Source organism: Cydia amplana, chromosome 2 (genome assembly GCF_948474715.1).
Source record: "Cydia amplana chromosome 2, ilCydAmpl1.1, whole genome shotgun sequence".
NCBI lineage: Eukaryota > Metazoa > Arthropoda > Insecta > Lepidoptera > Tortricidae > Cydia > Cydia amplana.
The window spans coordinates 235,130-257,953 of record NC_086070.1 but is presented as its reverse complement, the minus strand read 5'-3'; the positions used below and the strand labels follow the sequence as shown (position 1 = coordinate 257,953).

At 44.0% G+C, this 22,824-nt stretch overlaps 1 protein-coding gene across 1 annotated transcript; it reads left to right on the top strand.

Moving 5' to 3' along the window:
• Positions 1-187: 187 nt before the first annotated feature.
• On the top strand, positions 188-19,686 carry LOC134656651 (uncharacterized). The gene is made up of 9 exons (XM_063512214.1): positions 188-526; positions 729-3,557; positions 13,641-13,741; positions 14,154-14,356; positions 14,897-15,039; positions 16,090-16,229; positions 16,748-16,885; positions 18,246-18,501; positions 19,180-19,686. Exons 2-9 carry the CDS (start codon positions 870-872, stop codon positions 19,684-19,686), a joined length of 4,176 nt encoding a protein of 1,391 aa, XP_063368284.1. The 5' UTR covers positions 188-526; positions 729-869.
• The last annotated feature ends 3,138 nt before the right edge of the window (positions 19,687-22,824 follow it).

The window sequence follows — 22,824 nt, the reverse complement described above, 5'->3', positions numbered from 1 at the left end:
CGATTGATGATTGGTTGGCAGGATAGTCACAGACAATAGATAAAAATAGGTCAAGTCTAATTTTATTTGAAGTAGATATACATAGGAAAATCAGAAATTCATTGAAATGAAAAATAATCAATACGCTGCATGTTAAAATTTATTTAATATTACTACTTTATATTGTGTGATATTGCCATTGCTGGGTGGTATGGTAACACAAACAAATATTTTCTTGTCTATGGTAGAAAATAAATTCGTTCAACGCATATTGCGTTCAATACAGTTTTTTTTGTCTGTCGAGAATGTATAGAAATCCGATTATACCACTATGCCACGAAGCGTATTATCGACGTTTAAATACGTACATCGGAATATAAAAGTTTTGTGACTGCAAGCAATAGAACGAGACGTCTGCAATATGTCGGACTATTTGGAAATATTTTTAGATTAAGCTTAGCTTAGTACTCGTGTATAGAACTAATTCAAAGGTTTATTTTAGTATAATCGACAGTATGCAAGATATTTGACAAATCAATAATCCGAGGTAAGTCCCGTTACTGCGCGTTAACAATACAATGTATTCATTTCTTTCTTCCTCGTTCATAATGCTCGACTTTTTATGTCTCAATGGCCTTTATCTTGGGGTTTTGTTTTCTTTTGTCCTGTGTTTGCACTTTAAACGAGTTTGTGTAACCCGAAATCGGTGATCGCGATTGTGGTATTTATATAAAGTTATTTTGTGACAGATCGATAAGAAGAAGAGCTGTGCGAGATTGGAAAAGGTCTCGGCCGTATGCTCGGCTCGCGTGGAGTGGGCGATGCGCGTGAAGGCCGCCGCGACGGTCTGAAGGCGCGCGAGCCCCCGCCGCGAGCGCGCGACTGACAACATGGAGCAACTCGTGCAGTGCCCCGTGTGCACCCTCTTCCTCCACAATGGCATGTCCCTGGAGTCCCACCTCGACACCCACCCTAAAGACCAAGTTATCAAAGCCCTGTGTAACCTATCTGCTAACAATGTCGGGTTTGGAAGCCGGACTTCCACACCTGCTCACTCGGAGCGCTCCTACAGGAGCAGGTCAAGGACTCCCGCGGAGGACAGCCCTCGGTGGAGTGGCCGCAGCATCGACAATGAGAGATACTGGCGACGGACCCCCAGCAGGAGTTCCAAGACCCCTGCATCTAGTATTGCTAGAAATGCAACACCATCAGATATGCAAATGGGTGATATCAACTTTGAAAATAATTCCAATAATGCAACATCTAGCCCTTACCCAGCTATGTCATTCATGAAGCCTGACAAGTCTAGTCAGCCCTTCATGCAGAATGTACCCGGGCCGGAGTTCGATCCACAATATGTGTACTATCCGGACCAGCAGGAGGACAAGGAGATCAAGTATTCACGCAGTGCTGAGTACAGTGCCATAGACAACACTAGTAATGTGTTTACATATAATATGCCATCTGTGGCCCCAGCGCCCAAGCTACAGACCACCCTGATACCTGCAGGCTCAGGCTCGCGCAGAAATAATGATCTTGTAAAATTACTTCCTAAACCTAATAATATACTTGTTAAGGCCAATGTAGGAGGAGTGCAATATATTACTCCTGGAGTGAAGCCCATGCACCTGGTGGTGCCCACTGCACCTACATTTGTACAGAAGAGTGTTCAAAACAATATGATTGTGTCAGGGAGTATACCCACCAGCCAGATCATGCAGCCCAAGTCTGCAGGGGCACCACTAGCCAGCAGCAGTAGTACATTCAACCAGTTGTCAACGGGCACTTTTACTCCAGGCACTACAGTAGTCACCCAGAATTCACAGATTATCTACAGGGAAATGGTCCACAATATAGACGGGAAACCTTTCATTTCCAGCATGCCCACAGTGCTCAGTGGCCATGACAATGTGACTAATGTAGCCGCCACTAGCTCTATGTACCAGAATGTCATGGTGGTCGATCAGTTTGGCAACACATCCTGTATGTACACCACTCCTCAGCAGATTCTGTCCAAGCAATGCAATCCACCAGTGTATAGCGAAGTGTCCATGAGTAACCTGGAGAAATCCCTGTCTAATCCTAGCAATATTAGTAATGAATCCAATAAAACATTGATAATTGAAGTGGGCCCCATAGTGGGGCCGCCGGTAGATGTGTGCACCACTGGCACCAACACAAGCACCTCGCAAGCTTCTCAGACGGTTTCAGAGATTGCCACTGCACCTGCCCCAGAGAAGCAAGTAGAAAGGAATGACACAACCGGATCTACTAAAGGACTAAAAATTCTTAGCAATATTAAGGTGGAAGTACCAGTACAGCATCACAAAAATTTGCTCAATACCATTGTAGACCTCACGGGAACCCAGGAGCCTGAATACTCGGAGCGAGCCGCCTCTCCAGAGCGGATCCTGCCTGACTTTGAGGACAACCACCACAGCCTGTCCGGGGACTGCCTGCAGCCCAGCATTAGTAACGATAGCATAGTTTCAAATACATTCTCTGTGATAAAAAACGTCGGGAATCCCCCCTCGTACAAAGACTCAGTTTCCAAGTCTTCTGTTGTAGATAATAAAATTGATAACGAATTTTCTGATAGCTGCCCCATGCCCGACCTCATATGCAACGAAAAGCCGTCGATATCCCCGTGCAGCGAGCTTTCAGAGAGCGGGGATAACTCCACCGACAGAATTTCCATATCGCCGAAGCCTGAAACGCCGCCAGCTCCCGTAGAACCGCCCACGGAGACCACCAAACCTCTGAAGCCCTCCTTCAGGCATACACCTCTAAGACTGAACAATATCTTCGTCAAGAAGCATAAAAAGATTTTAGAAATTAAGAATTCCAAGAGTTTTACCGTGACACCGTGCAGCAGTAAAGACCCGCAAGCGGGGCCGTCGTCGCCGGCGCGCCCGCCCGAGAACTTCTCCATGAATAAGATTCACAGCGTCGACACGAGCGATAAAGAGAGAGCCGACACCTTGCAGACCATCACTGTGGAAGTCTGCAACGACGACTCGAGCCGGCACGAGTTCGACGCGGACACGGAGGAGCAGTCGATGGACCTGGAGCCCGTGGCGTGCTCCAGCATCCGCGACTCGAGCCGGCACTCGTCCGTGCAGGTGAAGGAGGAGGTCAACTCCAGCAACGAGGGCGGCTTCGGCCACGAGCGCGGGCTCGCGCCGCTCGAGGCCGTGCGCCCCATCAACGTGATCGCGTACGGCGCCATGGCCGAGTTCGACGACGAGTCCAACCACAAGGAGCTGCTGGAGCTGGAGGCGTCCTCCAAGAACAAGCAGTTCGCGAGCATGATGAACGACAACTACTTCGGGGACAACATCTACGCGGACTACTTCGCGCCGGAGCGCGAGGCGTTCGAGGCGCGCGAGAAGGACGCGTACCTGTGGGGCGCGGGCCAGCGGGACGGCGAGTTCGTGCTGCCCACCTTCATCCACGAGAGCTACAAGATCGCCGACAGCGGCGCCGAGTACGCGGAGCTGCGCGGCGACGCCAAGCCGGGCGCCGGCGTCGCGGCCGCGCACGCCTGTCCTGCCGACATGGAGTCGCCGTGGACCGGGGTAAGAGCACATTGCTTCTTCATTTTTAGCCAAACCCAAAGGGTACTTCCGTACCCAAAGGGTAAAAACGGGACCCTATTACTAAGACTCCGCTGTCCGTCCGTCCATCCGTCCGTCCGTCTGTCACCAGGCTGTATCTCACGAACCGTGATAGCTAGACAGTTGAAATTTTCACAGATGATGTATTTATGTTGCCGCTATAACAACAAATACTAAAAACGGAATAAAATAAAGATTTAAGTGGGGCTCCCATACAACAAACGTGATTTTTGACCGATGTTAAGAGTGCTATTACATTTCGGGGATGAGCGAGTTTAGGTATTTTACGCGCTGCGGCAGGCCCCGCGATCTCAGGTCGCCGAACCCTTCCACCGCATTTTCCCTCGGTCGCACTACAATGATGGATTAAACATTCTTGATCCGATCGTGAAGCACATTGAAATCAATCATAACAACACTAACTGTACTTTAATATCAAAGTCCTAAAAATGTTATTTGGTACGAAAATACTAAATCCAGTGCAAATATACATACTTATGTAGGTCATTATTACTAGAAAGAAATTATACGTACTTACTTAGGTACTCGCTTATTTTCATTTTTCGTCATTGCATATGGTATAGGTTGTATAGTGAAACTATTTTAGCTATATAATAAAACCTTTAATTTGTATCTTAAGTTTAGAAACGAGCTGATACTAAGCATCTGATGATGAAGCCTGATGATGATGATGAAGGTGGTCACGGATACCAATCAACCATGTAGTAACATGATTAGGCTCGTTTGATTCGTCTCAACAAGATCTTTGGCACTAGGTGACACTCAGGGTCTGATAATGGAGCTGGAAGGTGGCCACTGGTACCAGTCAACTATGCAATTAAACCACTTCGTGTTTGAGCTCGTTTGATTCGTCTCAACAAGATCTTTGGCACTAGGTGATACTCAGGGTCTGATGATGGAGCTGGAAGGTGGTCACCGGTACCATTCAACCATGCAACTAAACCACTTCGTGGTTGGGCTCGTTTCATACATTTCAACAAGATCTTGGACACTAGGTGATATTCAGGGTCTGATGATGGAGCTGGAAGGTGGTCACCGGTACCAGTAAACTATGAAACTAAACCACTTCGTGTTTGGGCTCGTTTTATTCATTTCAACAAGATCTTTGACACAAGATAGGACTCAGGGTCTGATGATGAAGCTGGAAGGTGGTCACCGGTACCAGTCAACCATGCAACTAAACCACTTCGTGTTTGAGCTCGTTTGATTCGTCTCAACAAGATCTTTGACACTAGGTGCTACTCAGGGTCTGATGATGGAGCTGGAAGGTGGTCACCGGTACCAGTCAACCATGAAACTAAACCACTTCGTGTTTATGCTCGTTTGATTCGTCTCAACAAGATCTTGGACACTAGGTGATACTCAGGGTCTGATGATGGAGCTGAATGGTGGTCACCGGTACCAGTCAACCATGCAACTAAACCACTTCTTGTCTGGGATGACAACCTTCCAGCTGCACATCAGACCCTGTGAGTACTATGTTGTGTCAAAGATCTCGTTGAGAGGAATCAAACGAGCCCAAACACGAAGTGGTTTAGTTGCGTGGTTGACTGGTACCGGTGACCACCTTCCAGCTCCATCATCAGACCCTGAGTCCTATCTTGTGTCAAAGATCTTGTTGAGACGAATCAAACGAGCCCAAACACGAAGTGGTTTAGTTGCATGGTTGACTGGTACTGGTGACCACCTTCCAGCTCCATCATCAGACCCTCAGTACTATCTTGTTTCAAAGATCTTGTTGAGACGAATCAAACGAGCCCAAACACGAAGTGGTTTAGTTGCGTGGTTGACTGGTACCGGTGCCAACCTTCCAGCTCCATCATCAGACCCTCAGTACTATCTTGTGTCAAAGATCTTGTTGAGACGAATCAAACGAGCCGAAACACGAAGTGGTTTAGTTGCATGGTTGACTGGTACCATTGACCACCTTCCAGCTCCATCATCAGACCCTGAGTCCTATCTTGTGACAAAGATCTTGTTGAGACGAATCAAACGAGCCGAAACACGAAGTGGTTTAGTTGCATGGTTGACTGGTACCGTTGATCACCTTCCAGCTTCATCATCAGACCCTGAGTTCTATCTTGTGTCAAAGATCTCGTTGAGAGGAATCAAACGAGCCCAAACACGAAGTGGTTTAGTTGCGTGGTTGACTGGTACCGGTGACCACCTTCCAGCTCCATCATCAGACCCTGAGTCCTATCTTGTGTCAAAGATCTTGTTGAGACGAATCAAACGAGCCGAAACACGAAGTGGTTTAGTTGCATGGTTGACTGGTACTGTTGACCACGTTCCAGCTTCATCGTCAGACCATGAGTTCTATCTTGTGTCAAAGATCTCGTTGAGAGGAATAAAACGAGCCCAAACACGAAGTGGTTTAGTTGCGTGGTTGACTGGTACCGTTGACCACCTTCCAGCTTCATCATCAGACCCTGAGTTCTATCTTGTGTCAAAGATCTCGTTGAGAGGAATCAAACGAGCCCAAACACGAAGTGGTTTAGTTGCGTGGTTGACTGGTACCGGTGACCACCTTCCAGCTCCATCATCAGACCCTGAGTCCTATCTTGTGTCAAAGATCTTGTTGAGACGAATCAAACGAGCCCAAACACGAAGTGGTTTAGTTGCATGGTTGATTGGTACCGGTGACCACCTCCCAGCTCCATCATCAGACCTATATATTCTGATTCTGACATGTCATCAAAAGCATTTGTATTCAGCCATTTTTAGGGTTCCGTAGCCAAATGGCAAAAAACGGAACCCTTATAGATTCGTCATGTCTGTCTGTCTGTCTGTCTGTCCGTCTGTCCGTCTATCCGTCTGTCTGTCCGTCCGTATGTCACAGCCACTTTTCTCCGAAACTATAAGAACTATACTGTTGAAACTTGGTAAGTAGATGTATTCTGTGAACCGCATTAAGATTTTCACACAAAAATAGAAAAAAAAACAATAAATTTTTGGGGTTCCCCATACTTCGAACTGAAACTCAAAAAATTTTTTTTTCATCAAACCCATACGTGTGGGGTATCTATGGATAGGTCTTCAAAAATGATATTGAGGTTTCTAATATCATTTTTTTCTAAACTGAATAGTTTGCGCGAGAGACACTTCCAAAGTGGTAAAATGTGTCCCCCCCCCCCCCCCCCCCTGTAACTTCTAAAATAAGAGAATGATAAAACTAAAAAAAATATATGATGTACATTACCATGTAAACTTCCACCGAAAATTGGTTTGAACGAGATCTAGTAAGTAGTTTTTTTTTATACGTCTTAAATCGCCTAAATACGGAACCCTTCATGGGCGAGTCCGACTCGCACTTGGCCGCTTTTTTAATTACCTATAAAATATCAGATCATTTCAAATATCTTTAATGCTGTCCGGTAGTTACATACTATACTATAAAACCAAATACACAGTACTAGGATCAAAGTTTCTCAGTCGCCGTATACACGCACTGTCACGCACACAGTATAGCATTTTACACGGCGCCTGCCGCACACAATGATAAAAAACCTCGTCGTCGCCGTTGAAAACGTGCGGAGCCGACCGACACACGTCCTACCTCTACAAGCTCTGCCGCGGCACTGAGCTCACGACCGCGCGTCATCGGTAATATTAGAGTCGTTTTCAAAAAATTGCCAAAAAATTATAGTAGAATTTCATAAACACTAATGTATACCATCAGTATAAGCAAACGCTGTAGATTGCTTGAGTATGAAAATGACTTCGATATTAAGTAGAATTTCGTAGGAATTGACACTTGTTTCGGAGAGAAAATTGAGTTTGTTTTTCTTCGATTTTCTCTTTCTCAAAGGTATTTAGGAAAAATGTCAAAAGTAATTCCTAATGTACAGGGTATTAGTAATACAAAATAGCCAGCTTTACCAGAGTAAACTTCTCAACATTTACAAATACGAGCTCACAATTTAGTGCTTCACGTGGTTTTTCGGAAACAACCATCAGAAAAAAAATCATTACTAATTTAATAAGCCCTTTTTCCAATATTTAAAAAGTAATTCCTAAAGATAAGAAGACGCTTTTACCGTAACAAGTACTCATTGTTTCTAATAATGACCCTAAAGTACTGAATGTCATCGAGGAATATCATCAATTTTGCATTATTTTGACTTTTCTTGTTGGAGCGCTCTTAAGCAACGTCGGGCGGGGTCAGTACTTGGATGGGTGACCGTTTTTTGCTTGTTTTGCTCTATTTTTTGTTGATGGTGCGGAACCCTCCGTGCGCGAGTCCGACTCGCACTTGGCCGGTTTTTATACTATTTGAACTTCTCTTGAAACGTAGGACCCCACTCTGCTATGAAACACAATGTGATGAGTAGATCCAGAATGCCTTGTTCCTTCTGAACATATCGCCGCTATAGAGACTGTTGTTGTAAAGCCCCGTCTCCATATCGCGCGGCAAACCATTAGTAGCTTGCCGCGCGATATGGAGACGGGCTTAAGGACATCATAATCGGCATATTTATATTAAGCGAAATCAATTTAGACGCGTTCGCCGTAAATATGTTTCTTATTATTAAATTGTACAGTTGTGATTCTTTATCATTTTAATCAAAATTTCAAGGAGAAAACTATTAGTGGGTCAAAAACAAAAACTAGAACAAAGTTTAGTGAATGGGCTACTGCAGGCATTTATAAAAGTAGAAAAAGGCTTTATGAACTTTATGGTGAGAGAGAGCTGAACAAAAATTCTGATTTCCTGGACTATGTAAGGAACTACTCAAAAATCTTCAAGAGAGTGTGTGTAACAGCCAAGACAAACTATACAAGTTCTAAACTGAAAGTGTCGGACAACAAAGTGAAGACAACATGGAATATTATAAATAGGGAAGCTGGTAAATGTAAATCACGCGATTGTCAAGTCAACATTGTCTCGGATAAACAACTTACCATGTCAAACAACGATGTTGCCTCGGCATTCGAAGATTATTTTTCTAAAATAGCTATTAATACCACGAAATGTCTACATTCATCTTCGTCTCGAGCTCATTCCTTACTTTGCGCTAATGTTAAGAAATGTAATATTAACTTTGAGTTTAGTCAAGTAGATTCAGCAAATATTGTTAAAACATTCAAGTCACTCAATTTAAAGAAAACGGAAGATTTATGGGGAACATCAGTTCGAGTCATTAGTCATGTCATAGACGTAATAGCACCTTACTTAGCCGTAATTTATAATATTTCAATTTCACAAGGCGTCTTTCCAGATCTTATGAAATATAGTAAAGTCATTCCTCTTTTTAAATCTGGTGACTCGAGTAATATGGCTAATTTCCGACCAATATCAATACTTCCTGTACTAAGTAAAGTTTTTGAAAAATTAATGTTAAATGATCTACTGGGTCACTTCAACAGACATACTTTACTTACAAGCAATCAGTTTGGTTTCACAAAGGGCCGTTCCACGACCGATGCTGCTTCGGTACTCATTAAACATATTTATAATATTTGGGAAAATTCTTGTGATGCAATTGGCATATTTTGTGATCTTTCTAAAGCATTTGATTGTGTGGATCATGGAACGCTCATTTTGAAATTAGAACACTATGGTCTGTCAGAAAATGCCCTAAACTTTATGTCTTCTTACCTTAGCAATAGAACACAAACAGTTGTTGTAAACAAAACCCAGTCTAGCGGAGCTGTAGTCCAATTAGGAGTGCCGCAAGGTTCTATTTTGGGTCCATTCCTGTTTTTGGTTTATATAAATGATTTGCCATGTATAGTAGAAAATCTTTGTGAAATAGTTCTTTTTGCTGATGACACATCATTACTTTTTAAGGTTGATCGGAAATCTACCGATTATAGTGTAATTAACAGCACACTCGTTAATGTACTTAACTGGTTTACTATGAACAATTTGCTTCTTAATGCTAAGAAAACCAAATGTATTAGATTTTCTTTGCCGAATGTTAAACCAGTCGATACTAAAATACTTTTGAATAATGAATGCTTAGAGATGGTAGATAAAGCTCTGTTTCTTGGTTTAACATTGGACAAAAATCTACAATGGAGTCCTCATATCGGAACACTAGCTAACAAATTAAGTTCGGCCGCTTGAGGAGAGGCTCCGCCGTGAGGAGAATTAGACAACTGACTAATGTTGAAACAGCTCGCCTTGTTTATTATAGTTATTTTCATAGTGTAATGTCATATGGTATTCTGGTTTGGGGCAAAGCAGCTGACATACAGACTATATTTGTCTTACAAAAGAGAGCCATTCGTTCTATATATAACTTAAGAGCGCGTGAATCATTAAGAGAACTTTTCAAAGAAATTAATATTTTAACTGTAGCTTCCCAATACATATATGATAGTATTATTTATGTTATTAAGAATCTAGACTCCTTCACTAAGAATTCTGATGTCCATAACTTTAACACTAGAAATAGAAATAAGCTTGCTATCAGAAAGTTTCGTGTCCGTAAAGTACAAAAGTCATTCGTTGGGCAATGCATTCATTTTTATAACAAGTTACCTGAGGATGCTTTAAGATTACCCTTTCCAGCTCTTAAGAATTACTTAAAAAAGTCATTGATGTTAAAAGCTTATTACAGAGTCGAGGACTACTTGACAGACAAACATGCATGGTCCAAACCAGAAACTAACTAATAAAAAGTAGTAGCAATTAAAAACATTGTATTATGTATAGAGTTATAGGTGACACAGCTCAGGTAAGCAGGAAAGCACATCAAATATTATATGTTGGTAATTAATAATAATCAATCAGATTTATATAATATGTTTTCCCATTTCTTTTAATAACTTTATTTTCTTTTCCTTTTGTAAGAATTTGATATGTTTTCTGAAAGAGCTACGATTTTGTATGATTCCATGTACATATGTATATTTTCTAAATCAAATTTCTATTACACCTTATGTGTATAATTGCATGAATTCTATAGTAATTTAAATTGTATTTTTTCCCTTATTTTCTCGTAATGCATATTAATTATAAGATGTAATTATTTTTGAAAAGATGTGTCCCGCCGAGTTTGTTGCCGGTCCCATATTGGGATACCCTCCTCCAATTGAGGGGGGATTTAAATCTTCTCGGGGCAGAGGTGTAGGGTTGGAGCCGGTCTACCTAGCTTTATTTGACGTTCATAAGCGCATTGTAATTATGCCTACTTGAATAAACTATCTTTTATCTTATCTTTATCTTTACAACGGGACTTAATCGCGTATCTAAGTCCCGTTGTACAATTTAATAATGTGTAAATATCGTGAAAGTTTATAGTAGTTTATGCAACAGTGATATAATAAGGGTTCTTAAAATTCAAGGGTCGAAGTTACAAAACGAGACGTAGTCGAGTTTTGTAAAAAAAGACCCGAGAATTTTAAGAACCAATTATGAGCTGTTGCATACATTATTTTTTCTATGACAGCTGCAGCAAAAAAAAAAAAGAGTTATTATTAAAAAAAAGAGTTATTATTTAAAAAAAATTGAGTTATTATTTAAAAAAAAAGAGTTATTATTGTAAATGAAAACATACCTCTTTCAATCAAGATGATCGGAACTTGTATCTTTAAAAAAAATAAAGCAGTTGTATTATACTCATAAGATGACTGCTAGCAGTCATCTTATGAGCCTATAGACAAAGCATTCAAATGACATTGCTTTAGATATCACTGTCAGTCATTTAATTGACACATTTAAGTGCTGGAGTAGAAAAAATATGTTTCTTACTTGAAAATGTACTTTTTCTCTTTAAAAACCGTCTCACGTTGTACTCTCTTTAGGTCTCAACTCAAGTCAGTCGAATCTAAAGTGGGTCGAGGTCTCGGACAGTCATTAAGTTTTGGGTCTGTCTGTCACAATGGCGAGAGAAAGCATTGAATAATAATGAACTCGTAGTTACGTAAACTGCTCGTGTATCGAATTATTTTAAATGATAAACTGTACCTTTATTAACTTAATTTATTCTGGACTTTTACTATATACAAAAAATTGTTATGTGGATATTTGTCCCAAGTTGGCCAAGTTCCCAAGCTTTGTTAGTTAAAATTGTTAAACTTATTTTTACGGTTCCGTACCCAAAGGGTAAAAACGGGACCCTATTACTAAGACTCCGCTGTCCGTCCGTCCGTCCGTCTGTCACCAGGCTGTATCTCACGAACCGTGATAGCTAGACAGTTGAAATTTTCACAGATGATGTATTTCTGTTGCCGCTCTATAACAACAAATACTAAAAACAGAATAAAATAAAGATTTAAGTGGGGCTCGCATACAACAAACGTGATTTTTGACCGAAGTTAAGCAACGTCGGGCGGGGTCAGTTCAGTACTTAGATGGGTGACCGTTTTTTGCTTGTTTTACTCTATTTTTTGTTGATGGTGCGGAACCCTCCGTGCGCGAGTCCGACTCGCACTTGGCCGGTTTTTTCGTAGTTATTTAGAGATTAAGACTGGGTGCCGAAATGTGGACGAGGACAACCGCATCGAATAAATTTAGTCAGCCGTTGCTGACGCACTTTCAGTTCTCAGATTTCCTTATTATAGCAATTCACAGTCTCCCTATACGACTGTAGCGAGTTGAATACCTAGCCAATTGCTTCTGAACTCCGTCAGGGTCGTTGCTAGAGACTTTATTAAATCAACGCTCCATTTTAAAATGCCCAAAGAAATAAAAAACATCAGCGTTCAGATCTACCCTAATTGTAATTAATTCTGTTGAAATCGGTTTATATGATAAAGAATTATCCCTGAAAAACCATCATACATACAGGTCGCGCAAATTTGTTAGTCAATTTGCCGTTAGATGGGGCGCTGTACACAATTACGCTTACTATACTTCTCGTCAAAAGTCTTGCGTGATTATAGTTACATGGGAAAATTGAAAGTTTGTACGGAACCCTCGGTGCGCGAGTTAAACGAACTCGCACTTGACCGGTTTTTTAGGGTTCCGTAGCCAAATGGCAAAAAACGGAACCCTTATGGATTCGTCATGTCTGTCTGTCCGTCCGTATGTCACGTCACAGCTAATTTTTTCCGAAACTATAAGAACTATACTGTTGAAACTTGGTAAGTAGATGTATTCTGTGAACCGCATTAACCTTTTGGACGCCAATGACCGATATATACGCACCGCAGGTCCAACGCCAAAGACGTATTAATCGGTCATAGACCACAGAGCAACATAGACCTAGGTGCATATGCATAAAGTTCAATTTCAGTTTTGACACTTCGATGACGTGGCGTCTGAGAGATAGCTTTTGTGTTTGACACGGTTTGGGTCGAAAAGGTTAAGATTTTCACACAAAAATATAAAAAAAACAGTAAATTTTGGGAGCTCCCCATACTTAGAACTGAAACTCAAAAAAAATTTTTTTTTCAAACCCATAATGTGTGGGGTATCTATGGATAGGTCTTCAAAAATGATATTGAGGTTTCTAATATCATTTTTTTCTAAACTGAATAGTTTGCGCGAGAGACACTTCCAAAGTGGTAAAATGTGTCCCCCCCCTGTAACTTCTAAAATAAGAGAATGATAAAACTGAAAAAAATATATGATGTACATTACCATGCAAACTTCCACCGAAAATTGGTTTGAACGAGATCTAGTAAGTAGTTTTTTATAATACGTCATAAATGATTTGATTTGAGGTTTCCGTATTTAGGGGATTTATGATAAATCCCCTAAATACGGAAACCTTCATGGGCGAGTCCGACTCGCACTTGGCCGCTTTTTGTTATGATTCTTATAGCGAACAGCGATTGAGTAATCGTAATGGTATTCGGTAAGGTTGTGCATAGATTTAATATACATGTTAAAAGATGGATCGCGTGTATCGCGACGCTTCGGTCTCATATGTTTGACATTATGCTGTAATCGCAGTGCGAGATTATTATATAAGATGGGCTCCTTTTAGACTGGAACGACAAGCAAGATCTCGCTGTAGTAATAAGATGACTGAGCTACCCGAGTATTACAAGCCAGGGTGGGTGTGTTTCGTGGTGGAGGCGCCGGAGTAGGGACATACCTACTAACAGCTAGAATGGCGGTTGTTGCAGATGTACCGCGAGGTGGCGGCCGAGGGCTACGACCTGCTGGCCCGCGAGAGCTGGCTGTCCGACGCGGAGGGGACCGACTCCGCAGAGAAGACGGATGCTCTGTCAGTACTCACTTCGTATTCTATAATTTACATTACATAATATTTGTAATCGCTAGTATTAAATATATTAGAAACGGGTCACTCACGTATTTTAAGTCGAAAAACGCTCGACATGTTTCACTTCGTACCGAGAAGTGTCATCAGGGGCTTGCGTTTACGGTGGCGGACCGGACGCAAGCTCCCGATGACGCTTCTCGGTACGAAGTGAAACATGTCGAGCGTTTTTCGACTTAAAATACGTGAGTGACCCGTTTCTAATATATTTAATATGTCTTTGTCTCACGGAAGTTTTGTTATTAAATTCGCTAGTATGTATGTCAATTGGCACGGGACCACCGGATGGACCTTCGTTAGATGACTTTCGAGTTGAGCCTCTGTGGGGTGTGGTTTAAACATTAGTTCGTCACGATAGGGAGCCGGGTCTGTGTGCGCCGCGGGCGGTGACGTGCGCGCTGTGCCGCGCGGTGTTCGCGTCGCGCGCCGAGCTGCGCGCGCACCGCGTGCTGGCGCATGCGCACGCGCACGCCGCCGCGCCGGGCAGCTCGCGCAGCGCCACCTACCGCCGCGCGACCGCCATCAAGCAGGAGGACAAGCCGGCAGTCGCGCCGCCGACAGGTGCGTACCTAGTATCCTCATCTCCTCGACTCGGAACGCCTCCCGATGTTACACCACTTGCTCATCGGACATCACTTCAGAGGCCACAGATATGCGAGGTTGCGGAGTGAGGTTTGCCAACCGATAGAAAATTGTCCACTAGAGATGCGCCGAGTGAGGATAGGTAAATGAAGTGATTCTATTGGTTTTTAACAAACAAATCCCCCGATGCGTAGTGGCTTCCTCGCACTTCCTCTGGTGGAAACGTAGCCTCATAGAGATGTGCTACATCCGCCCGTGTATCTTTATTTTTTATAACAAAATACTACATGACCCGGGACATATGACAGGACGTGCAAATAATAACGAAGAAATTCGTCATATATCAAATTCACTACATGAGGTCTACATTTTTTTAGTAAAACATTTAGATAGTGTGCTTACGTATTATGGCTTTCCATCAGAGAAGGGTCCTGATACTCCTGGTGCACACGAAGCTTTAGGACCCCTCTCTGACATTTGATCAGTATTTAGTAACAGAACAAATATGAATGTTTTCAGAAACGGACACGCTTCTGCTGCCAGACTCTAAAGAAGCCCTAACGTCGAGCATCTTGTACCCGGGCGGGCTGGAGACCAAGCCCGTCATCGTCAAGCAGGAGCCCCGGCGGCGGCGGAGAGACCACACGTGCCCCACGTGCAAGGTATTGTCTCCTGCTGCCAGACTCTACAGGAGCCCTAACGTCGAGCATCTTGTACCCGGGCGGGCTGCAGACCGAGCCCGTCAGCGTCAAGCAGGAGCCCCGGCGGCGGCGGAGAGACCACACGTGCCCCACGTGCAAGGTATTGTTGCCCTAACTCACCACAGACTTTCAGAGTATTTCATCGATCATAAGATTCATAAGTTTGGGCCACATCGCCATGAAAGTAACTAGCTTAATTTGTCTCTCTTTATCAGCAAAGCGGCAAAGAAATACCGTATAATAAATAGTAAATAACTTCTCATCTCAGCTCTCGGGGTCTCAAGGCCATGGCAGGATAAGCTAAGTAAATCTGCCCCCAGCGAGTTTTGGCTTGTAATTTTTTTCGATGATGTGGCTTTGTATTGGTAACAAATATGCAAAATTTGAGCCCCCAAAAGTTTATAGTTTTAAAATAAAAAATAAAAGACGAAATATGATCTTTTTTCAATATTTTTTTTATGAATATAGATAGAAAAATGTGAATTAAATTTAAAATAAAAATAAAAATAATTAAAGTGTAATTAAAAAAAAAAATTAAATTTCACATTTTCTCCATAGTAAATGTATGGAAAAGGTTTTTATTAATTTGTGGCTTTTTAGTACATTATCGAAAGTTGACCCCTAGGAAACTATTGATACTGGATAGGAATGGAATCGATTAGCATACAAAAATACCATGTGAAAAATAAAAGTTTTCATTTTCATACAAATTGTATGGGAAAAGTTTTCCTCGATTTGTGGCTTTTCTAGCCGGAAATTTTTTTTTGGTTCCATATAAGCTTTTGATCCTCAATAGGAATGGGATCGATTGGCATCAAAAAATAAGTTTGTCAAAAATTACCTTTTTCTCGCACCCTGTATGTTTTTTTCAAAATCTGAAAAAGCCAATCTTCATTAATTTGAAATCGAGGGAAGGTTTTCTAAGACCGTTTTCTCGTAGCAGCACGGGATCTGGTATCTGCCCTCACTGACCCAAAAAGAAAATCCACCCTGTATTAATTGTGTCGTTAGGTGGACCAGGGGTCGGAGGCGGCGTTCACGGCGCACCTGAAGCAGCACCCGCTGGAGTGCCTGACGTGCGGCAAGTGCTTCTTCCGGCGCGCCAACCTCGCGCTACATCTCAAGACGCACCAGGGCATCAAGAACTTCAAGTGAGTGTCCGCTCCTATCTGACCGAATGGAATTTCTACTAAAAGGTAGTTGGATTGAGCAAACTGTTCCATAGCCGCAAATTTGCCCAATAAAATCCTAGGCGATTTTTTTTTTTTTTTTTATTTATTTAATAAATCTTACAGCTATCTTAACAGTTTCCCAATGCGATAGTGTAGGCAGGCTATTAACATTAAGAGCTAATTACTTATAAACTAGGTATATACTATAAGTACTATAACTAAGAATAACACAACACAAACAATGTAACCTTTACAAATTCACTTTCAGAACAATAAAATACGTCAGTTCGATTGGCAACTTGGTTAAATGTGCGCAGGGCTCTCGTCCAAGAGGCCGTGCGCATCAATCCGGTGCGCGCGAATTCTCTGTTGGTAGGCGCTTTCGCTACATACGGGTTTTCCCGTGTTATCGGCTTCGCTCGTAGCGCGTAGCTCGCGCGGGTATTGAATATGTTAATGGTCATATGTGTAGTAACTTTCTGCATGACATTGTACAGATGCGAGGTGTGCGAGAAGCGTTTCCTGACGCGCCAGAAACTGCAGGAACACCACAACACCCACACGGGCCGCACGCCCTACAAGTGCACCGTCTGCGACGAGACCTTCCGCCGCTACTCCAACATGGTGCAGCATAGGTAATTATTGTACACACGCACACACACACACACACACACACACACACACACACACACACACACACACACACACACACACACATCAAACTGCAGGAACACCACAACACCCACACGGGCCGCACGCCCTACAAGTGCACCGTCTGCGACGAGACCTTCCGCCGCTACTCCAACATGGTGCAGCATAGGTAATTATTGTACACACGCACACGCACACACACACACACACACACACACACACACACACACACACACACACACACACACACACATCAAACTGCAGGAACACCACAACACCCGCACGGGCCGCACGCCCTACAAGTGCACCGTCTGCGACGAGACCTTCCGCCGCTACTCCAACATGGTGCAGCATAGGTAATTATTGTACACACACACACACACACACACACACACACACACACACACATCAAACTGCAGGAACACCACAACACCCACACGGGCCGCACGCCCTACAAGTGCACCGTCTGCGACGAGACCTTCCGCCGCTACTCCAACATGGTGCAGCACAGGTAATTATTGTACACACACACACACACACACACACACACACACACATCAAACTGCAGGAACACCACAACACCCACACGGGCCGCACGCCCTACAAGTGCACCGTCTGCGACGAGACCTTCCGCCGCTACTCCAACATGGTGCAGCACAGGTAATTATTGTACACACACACACACACACACACACACACACACACACACACACACATCAAACTGCAGGAACACCACAACACCCACACGGGCCGCACGCCCTACAAGTGCACCGTCTGCGACGAGACCTTCCGCCGCTACTCCCAACATGGTGCAGCACAGGTACTGGTCTAAGGTCTAAAGGGGTTGTAAAATCAATTGAAGGTGTGCAATTTATAGAGCTCTGATTTTGTTGTGATATAATAGCTAATTATGTATTTAATTCAAATATAAAAATGCCAGGCGTTTTAATTGGGGGAAAAGTAGTGCCAGGTGACGTACAAGATTTCGCGAAACAGTACCAAAATAGGTTTGCAATTTATAGAGCAACGAAATCCCGGTCCGTCATTTTGGAATCATAAACAGACATCCTTTTTGATATTTGCACCACGGAAAACCTCGAAATCGACCTCGAACACTTTTATGCCTTTTTAACATAAAAAAGGATGGATGCTATTTTTGTAATATGTCATTCGCATCTCTAAAAATGTTAAAAGCGACCATCGCTACCGTCACGATTCGCTTTTAAAATTATAGTCGCCACATTTAAAATTTTTAAATGCACCCATTTCGTAGCAGTCGACGTCGCTCTCTATCTTACGTCGACTCGTCTCTCTCACGGATAGTAATGCCCCCCCCCAACGCAGAGACCGGCACCACCTGCACAAGAAGCGTCCGGTGCGCGACTTCGTGTGCCTGTGCGGCTGTGTGTTCCACTCGCGCGCCAAGCTGCGCTGGCACGCCGAGACGCACGCCGCGCGGCCGCACGCCTGCGCCGCGTGCGGGGACAAGTTCCTGCACCGCGCCAGCCTCACGCGCCACGTGCGCCGCGCGCACGACCCCGCCTACACCGACGCGCAGCGGCCCAAACAGCACAACGTGCCCTGCCCCGTCTGCAAGCAGGTACGTGCCGGACCTGCAGCGATAGCTTAACCCTTAAATACATGATTTTTTCGTTTTGCCCGAAATTAATATATATATCACATAATTGTTTGCCGTTTCTAGGAAAAATAGTAAAAAAAATTATATCATCGATTTTCACTGGGAAATCAGTGTTAAAAGTTGCATAGTCTAAATCATATTTTTGGAAATATATAGCTATTAGTAAGGGGTATAGGAAAAATCTTAACTGCCAACAGAAAGGTACACTATTTGTGATGTTCCTATGATAAAATTTGTAAATATAAAATAATTACAAACCCCGAAAAATCTGCCCAAAATCACATACTAAAAATCATCAACTTCCAGGTTTTTCCAAGTTTTCCGACATTTCGTCTATAAACAAATGTAACTTTTATAAATTCAAATACTGCGTAAAATTATGTAATAATTCGGAAAATTTATTAGTTTTACTATTGAAATAATATACAAGAACAAATAGAATTTGTTTAATAATGCATAACATTTGATGTTTATGTTGTGTGTATAAATGCATCACTATGCATTTAAGGGTTAAATGCAACTAAGACTCATTTCGGAGACGATTAATAATTTTGCCTTGGTTACCGAGACTTAAATCACTCCGACTACATATAATAAATTGATGTGCATGTCTGTTGAGCGGTGTGTACGTGTCCGCAGGTGTACCTGCGCTCGAACCTGCGCGCGCACCTGCTGACGCACTCGGGCAAGCGGCCGTACGTGTGCGTGGTGTGCTCGAAGGCGTTCACCACCAAGTGGAACCTGAAGCTGCACCGCTGGACGCACGCCTCCCGCTCCGCCAAGCCCTACAAGTGCACGCTCTGCAAGGGCGCCTTCATCCGCCACTCGGAGTACGTGTCGCACATGAACGCGCACAAGGCGGTGCGCCCCTACACCTGCAACTACTGCGGCTGCCAGTTCATCCGCAAGTACAACTGCCAGCGGCACGTGCGCGAGCACGAGACGGCCAAGAAGTACGTGTGCAAGGTGGCCGAGTGCGGCAAGTCCTTCCACCGCTCCTACTACCTGTCCGAGCACATGAAGGTGCACAGCGGCGCGCGGCCCTTCGCGTGCGGCGTCTGCGGCAAGCTGTCCGGCAACAAGTCCAACCACAACAAGCACGTGCGCATCCACCACGCGCGCGAGCCCGTCGCCAGCGAGGCCTAGGGCCCCGTGGTAGCCGTCGGCCTCGCCGAGGAGGCGTGCGGCGTGTGCGGCAAGCTGTCCGGCAACAAGTCCAACCACAACAAGCACGTGCGCATCCACCACGCGCGCGAGCCCGTCGCCAGCGAGGCCTAGGGCCCCGTGGTAGCCGTCGGCCTCGCCGAGGAGGCGTGCGGCGTGTGCGGCAAGCTGTCCGGCAACAAGTCCAACCACAACAAGCACGTGCGCATCCACCACGCGCGCGAGCCCGTCGCCAGCGAGGCCTAGGGCCCCGTGGTAGCCGTCGGCCTCGCCGAGGAGGCGTGCGGCGTGTGCGGCAAGCTGTCCGGCAACAAGTCCAACCACAACAAGCACGTGCGCATCCACCACGCGCGCGAGCCCGTCGCCAGCGAGGCCTAGGGCCCCGTGGTAGCCGTCGGCCTCGCCGAGGAGGCGTGCGGCGTGTGCGGCAAGCTGTCCGGCAACAAGTCCAACCACAACAAGCACGTGCGCATCCACCACGCGCGCGAGCCCGTCGCCAGCGAGGCCTAGGGCCCCGTGGTAGCCGTCGGCCTCGCCGAGGAGGCGTGCGGCGTGTGCGGCAAGCTGTCCGGCAACAAGTCCAACCACAACAAGCACGTGCGCATCCACCACGCGCGCGAGCCCGTCGCCAGCGAGGCCTAGGGCCCCGTGGTAGCCGTCGGCCTCGCCGAGGAGGCGTGCGGCGTGTGCGGCAAGCTGTCCGGCAACAAGTCCAACCACAACAAGCACGTGCGCATCCACCACGCGCGCGAGCCCGTCGCCAGCGAGGCCTAGGGCCCCGTGGTAGCCGTCGGCCTCGCCGAGGAGCCGTCCGGCGCGGAACGGGAACCCGCTTCGGTGCAGTGTTCGTCGCTTTGCGAGCGGAGAGTGTTTTGAAATGGGTTCTGTCTCGGAAGGAGTCGGTTTCGGCGTTGATTTTGGAACAAGTAATATCGATCAGTCAAACTTTTTCGTTGCAAGATCACTTAAATAATAAATATTATTCTTTCATTCGAGCGGTATTCAAAGTAACTTACGGCGGAGATAAAACATTATTCTGAAATACTAATACGCGTTCATAAGCTGTACTTGAGACACTTGAAATGGTTAGCCTCATCTGTCCGTATATCTAATACACATCGACTCGATATAATAAATAATAAACATTCTTACAAAACCTACCAGTTGCTTGTTGGCTGCTACCTCTAAAACAGAATGAGCAGTAAAAAATGTGTTGCTCAATATCAACCAAACCAGAGTAGCCTTATCTTAGTTGATTAGACTTCCATATTCTTTTGAGGTGTGATTAACTTCAAGTATGCATTTGTTGTCTATCTTGTTACAGTGAAACATTAAAATAGTTAAGCTTTGGATTCCTCCGAAAACGGTGCCGTCATATGACGGCCGTCATATAGCGGCAGCAAAAGACGGCCGTCTTTACGGTGGCGACATGTGGAAAGTACCACGGCGTCATAACACACCGTCAGCCACCAAGGTCAAAGCGGCAAATTTGAAAAATGTAGGCGCGATAGGATAACGTCCCATAGAAAATTTGAATTTCGCGCCTTTTCCTACTGACAAGATTTGCTTGATCATCTATAATTTACTTGGAGGATGAAATATCATCAGAAGAGGAAAATAATCGTAGTACGGAATCATTTATTCAAATCTCGTGTCATTTATTCAAAATGGCGTCACCGCTATCTAATAAAACGTTCACGAAACTATCGACACCGTCATGACGGCCGTCATCTTACGTTACGTTGACAATCAACGTAACGTAACGCCGTCTAGGAAACCGCGCCATCTTGTTTACATAGACAACGTTCTAGTGACGTCAGTCAACGCTATATAGCGGCCGTAATATGACGGCACCGTTTTCGGAGGAATCCAAAGCTTTAGAGTGGAGTGTTGGTCCGTCGTAACGTACCGTAACGGTTTAGGTTGTGATCGTTCCACCGCTGAAGCGCCGTTCCTCTCCGACCGACCCGACGTCCGGCGACTTGTAAATATCTAGTTAAAATTGAATTTGAATTGTAAACTGTAAATACAGGACCAAGTGTACATGGGCGGAGCATTTTACTTACGTAGGTACAGTCCACCGCAGCGACCGCGCGACATTTCACGCGATACATATCTGAGTGTACTATGTTAGTCCGATCAGGGCATTTCGGTATAAGGTACCCCGCTCGTACTAACTTTATTTATTTAAGGATCATGTCATTGCTGATGATGACTTTAGCACTGAGCTTAGACAAATGAAGTTCATTTACCTCAAGTTATGACATTGCAGAAATATCGAAACGAAAATAATAACTTGCCAAAATATATCAGTAAATATTACTGTTTCTTCTGTAAGACATAACGTAACGAGGATATGATACAAGCCTGGTTTTACAAATGTTGCCGTGGCAATGAAACGCATGTAAAACAAGACTTGTACAAAAACACCAACACTCTTAACTGTCCATCGGTGGACCTTATGCCTGTTGTAATAAGGTCCACCGATGGACAGTTAACAGTGTGGGCGATGGTATCACTCCTGTTGCATACCTCCGCTCAGACGATTGTAAATAAGTAGTTCTCGATTGTGAAACCTCATTTTGTACATCACCCATGCACCCAAACTGTTTACAGAGAGTAGACTATTTAGGCTCCCCGGCCGGAGCACAAACCTTTATTTACTGTACATACTATCTAATTTTGTTATATTATAATTTACTTATTGTTTAGTTCAATAATGATATTTTGAAAGAGTTAACACATGTTTGAGTATTGTATGTATGATTGATACCGCGGACGCAAACCGACTAGTAGTGATATCGTGATGGGCGAACATTACAACTAATATGTTGGTGGCTTAAAACAAGTCTGCAAAATATAATAAAGTGTGAATTCATCAGATAACTTGTAATTGTATCTATCATAAATCAGTTAACTTATGGACTTCTTTAGTATATCTTATTTTTTCTTAAAAGTTATTTAATCTTCTATAGGAGGAAAGCTGCCAAAAGTAGATTGATCTATTAATCTAGCTTATTATCTAAAGCCTTCGTTTTCACTATAAGTCGGTCACAAATGTGTCACCTCTCTTGCACTCGCCATGATAAAAAAGAACTCTTTAAAAGGTGGTTAAAAAAC

What these genes read in the sequence shown, in the direction of transcription:
- LOC134656651 (XM_063512214.1), top strand. Translation starts at nt 870, where the DNA reads ATGGAGCAACTCGTGCAGTGCCCCGTGTGCACCCTCTTCCTCCACAAT. An exon ending in TGGAGTCGCCGTGGACCGGG is followed by an intron (nt 3,558 to 13,640) that starts GTAAGAGCACAT and finishes CGGTTGTTGCAG; the next exon opens with ATGTACCGCGAGGTGGCGGC. An exon ending in GGCAGTCGCGCCGCCGACAG is followed by an intron (nt 14,357 to 14,896) that starts GTGCGTACCTAG and finishes GAATGTTTTCAG; the next exon opens with AAACGGACACGCTTCTGCTG.